Source organism: Saprolegnia parasitica (genome assembly GCF_000151545.1).
Source record: "Saprolegnia parasitica CBS 223.65 unplaced genomic scaffold supercont2.382, whole genome shotgun sequence".
NCBI classification, from domain to species: domain Eukaryota; phylum Oomycota; class Saprolegniomycetes; order Saprolegniales; family Saprolegniaceae; genus Saprolegnia; species Saprolegnia parasitica.
The window spans coordinates 8,056-10,474 of record NW_012156776.1 but is presented as its reverse complement, the minus strand read 5'-3'; the positions used below and the strand labels follow the sequence as shown (position 1 = coordinate 10,474).

At 62.9% G+C, this 2,419-nt stretch overlaps 2 protein-coding genes across 2 annotated transcripts; one reads left to right on the top strand and one right to left on the bottom strand.

Annotated features, from left to right (window-relative positions):
- Nucleotides 1-269: 269 nt before the first annotated feature.
- Nucleotides 270-1,190, top strand: SPRG_16707 (hypothetical protein; the record flags this gene model as incomplete). Its single annotated transcript, XM_012356127.1, has 4 exons — nucleotides 270-446; nucleotides 495-594; nucleotides 658-790; nucleotides 849-1,190. 4 exons carry the CDS (start codon nucleotides 270-272, stop codon nucleotides 1,087-1,089), a joined length of 651 nt encoding a protein of 216 aa, XP_012211517.1. The 3' UTR covers nucleotides 1,090-1,190.
- A 20-nt stretch (nucleotides 1,191-1,210) lies between these two features.
- Nucleotides 1,211-2,409, bottom strand: SPRG_16706 (hypothetical protein; the record flags this gene model as incomplete). Its single annotated transcript, XM_012356126.1, has 2 exons — nucleotides 1,211-2,033; nucleotides 2,084-2,409. The coding sequence occupies 2 exons, from the start codon at nucleotides 2,407-2,409 to the stop codon at nucleotides 1,211-1,213; spliced, it is 1,149 nt and encodes a 382-aa protein (XP_012211516.1).
- Between the last annotated feature and the right edge of the window lie 10 nt (nucleotides 2,410-2,419).

The following is a 2,419-nucleotide window of genomic DNA, read 5'->3' as shown; positions in this document are numbered from 1 at the left end:
CACTGGCGTCTCGGTGCTCCGACGCATGCTGCCGGTGGGTGACGCTCGGTGCCGTGCGAGGCCACCCGATTCTGTATGTCTCGAAAGCGCCGACGTCGGCGCCCGTCGGTGGCATCCACCTCGTGGTCGTCACGCACTTGTCCGTCGCCCGGGACGTGTGTCGAATCGACCTGACTTCGCCAGGCGCAGAGCCAGTGACCGTGTATTTGGACACACCGGCAGCCGCCGAATGGCTTGACGCGCTGCTACATGTGCAATCCTTGGGCAGCATGAGCGGCGCGCCGCAGCATGTGGCCGAGGAGACGCATCGCCTGCTGCACCAGCTACCAGCCGCCGTCGCCGCCCTCGATCGAGACACGACGATGTGGGACAAGTCGACAGTCCACGCTGGGGCCACTATCGACGTCTCGTTGCACCTGCCACCACACAAATCAGTGGCGGCGCGGGTGCGCGGCTCCTCGCGCGCGTGTGCGGGCACCTAATAGGCGTGATAGATTCAAATGGACATTGCTCTATCGCCCGATGCAGCCTACGCAGCCCTTGGCAACGCGCTGGACCTCTACGGGCCCTTGGGCTACGTCTTTGGTCATTCCGGTACAGAGCGTTCCACCAAGCGTCTTTTTATATTGACTGACCCTCACGTTCTGCGTGGTGTAGCCTGCACCTTGCATCAGAGCGGTCGCGCCAGTATTGTCCAAGCCACGTACCGTATTCGAGGTGCGAAGCCCCGGCGTGCGATGCTACTGCAGGCAACGTCTGCGTACACCATGGCCGTCGCGTCGCTCCACTGGTTAGCCGGTCGTCGTATTTCGCTTTCCGCTGACGCCAACTTTGCTCCTGCACGGTAGGGAGGAAGCTCTCTTGTGGTCGCGCGAGGCGACTGCTACGCTCGATACATCGTACACACCACTCGTTGTGTACCCCTCTGGGTGGGTGGTGCGGCCGGGGGCCACCCCCGCATCGGCCACGGTCACACTACTCGTTCACGTCGACGTCGGTGGTCTGGCGCAGACTTTGCTCCGCACTCTGGCGCCATCCACCATGCTGTGTTTGCTCGTCGACGACCTCCGCGCGGTGCTGCGTGCTTGAAAGTTGCTGACGGAAAGCACACAATCGTCATCGAGGCTCACACGTCGCATGCCGTCGGTAGGACAAGAGAATAATGTCATCGTATCAGAGGAAGAGAATAATTCAATCGAGAGCAATATCACTAGATGGACGGCGCGAGACCAGGAATGTTCTTGGCCTCCTTGACGCGGAGTCGGACCGTCTCAAAACACCGATAGTCGCGCGCTTCGGTCGGGTCGCTCGGCGGCTTGTAGCACGGAATGTACGTTTCGAGCACTGAAAAGGTCGCCGTGACCGTCCCGCTTGCAAACGTACTAGCAAACTGCTTGGCGCAGTCGCCGCCAAACGCAGTCGACGCAAACGTCGAAGCCGAGCACCAGTACGGGATCCACGCGACGGTGCCACCCGGTACGAGGTCGACGCCGGTGACCGAGAGCACGAGTTCTTCGTCCAACAACGCGTACGTCGGGTCGATGCGGACGATGCACGGCTGCAGCGTTGCATACTCGGCCACGAGCCGCGCGACCATCGACGTCCGCAAAACTACGATGAGCAGCGCCAGCACGCGCGTCGTCGTCGTGTAAAAGTACAAGACAAGCAAAAGAAGCCCAGCAAACCCAGCAAGCTGCAGCACCGGGCCGGTGCAGTCCGGGTCCATCGACAACGGCGGCTCGAGGCTCGGAAAGGCGTCGTGGTCCGCGGCCACGATCGTCGCGAGAATGTGCTGCGTCACGTCGAGAAACTGTTCGTGAAGACGCACGCAGTGGGCGCACGCGACCACTTGGTCGCGCAGCACGGTGGTCGACGCCTGCGCGAGCTCGAGCGACGCCGGCAGGTTGCTTAGCGACGGCCATTCCTGCGTCAGGTGCACGTAGACGAGCAGCAGCAGCAACGCAAGTGTCAAGAGGTTCAGCACGCTCTTGCGCACAAAGCGAAATGGCGACGCGCAGTCTAATGGCCACGACCTATGCGAACGTGAGCACCGTCGAGGAGGCAGGCCATGGGACGTCCGTACCCTGGGCCGTAAAAGCGCTGGAACGGGCTGCAGATGAGCAAGATCAGCGGCGACGCTGCAAGGCCGAGCATCGACCACAGCAGATGGGCGACAAAGCCAGGCGACGAGCGCGGAACGGCCCGGCGACGCGGACGCCACTCGTCGTCGTCGGCCTCGGCCTCGGCAGCGCGCACGTATGAGTCGAGCCACGAGAGCACCGTGGGCTTGCGCTTGAGGTTCTCGAGGCGCTGCTCGATGAGCTCGTGGGACTCGACGTTGAAGCCCGGCCGGGCGAGCTTCTCCTGCAGCTCGTCGTCCAAAGGCGGGGCGGCCGCGCGGAAGACCATGCTGTTCCTC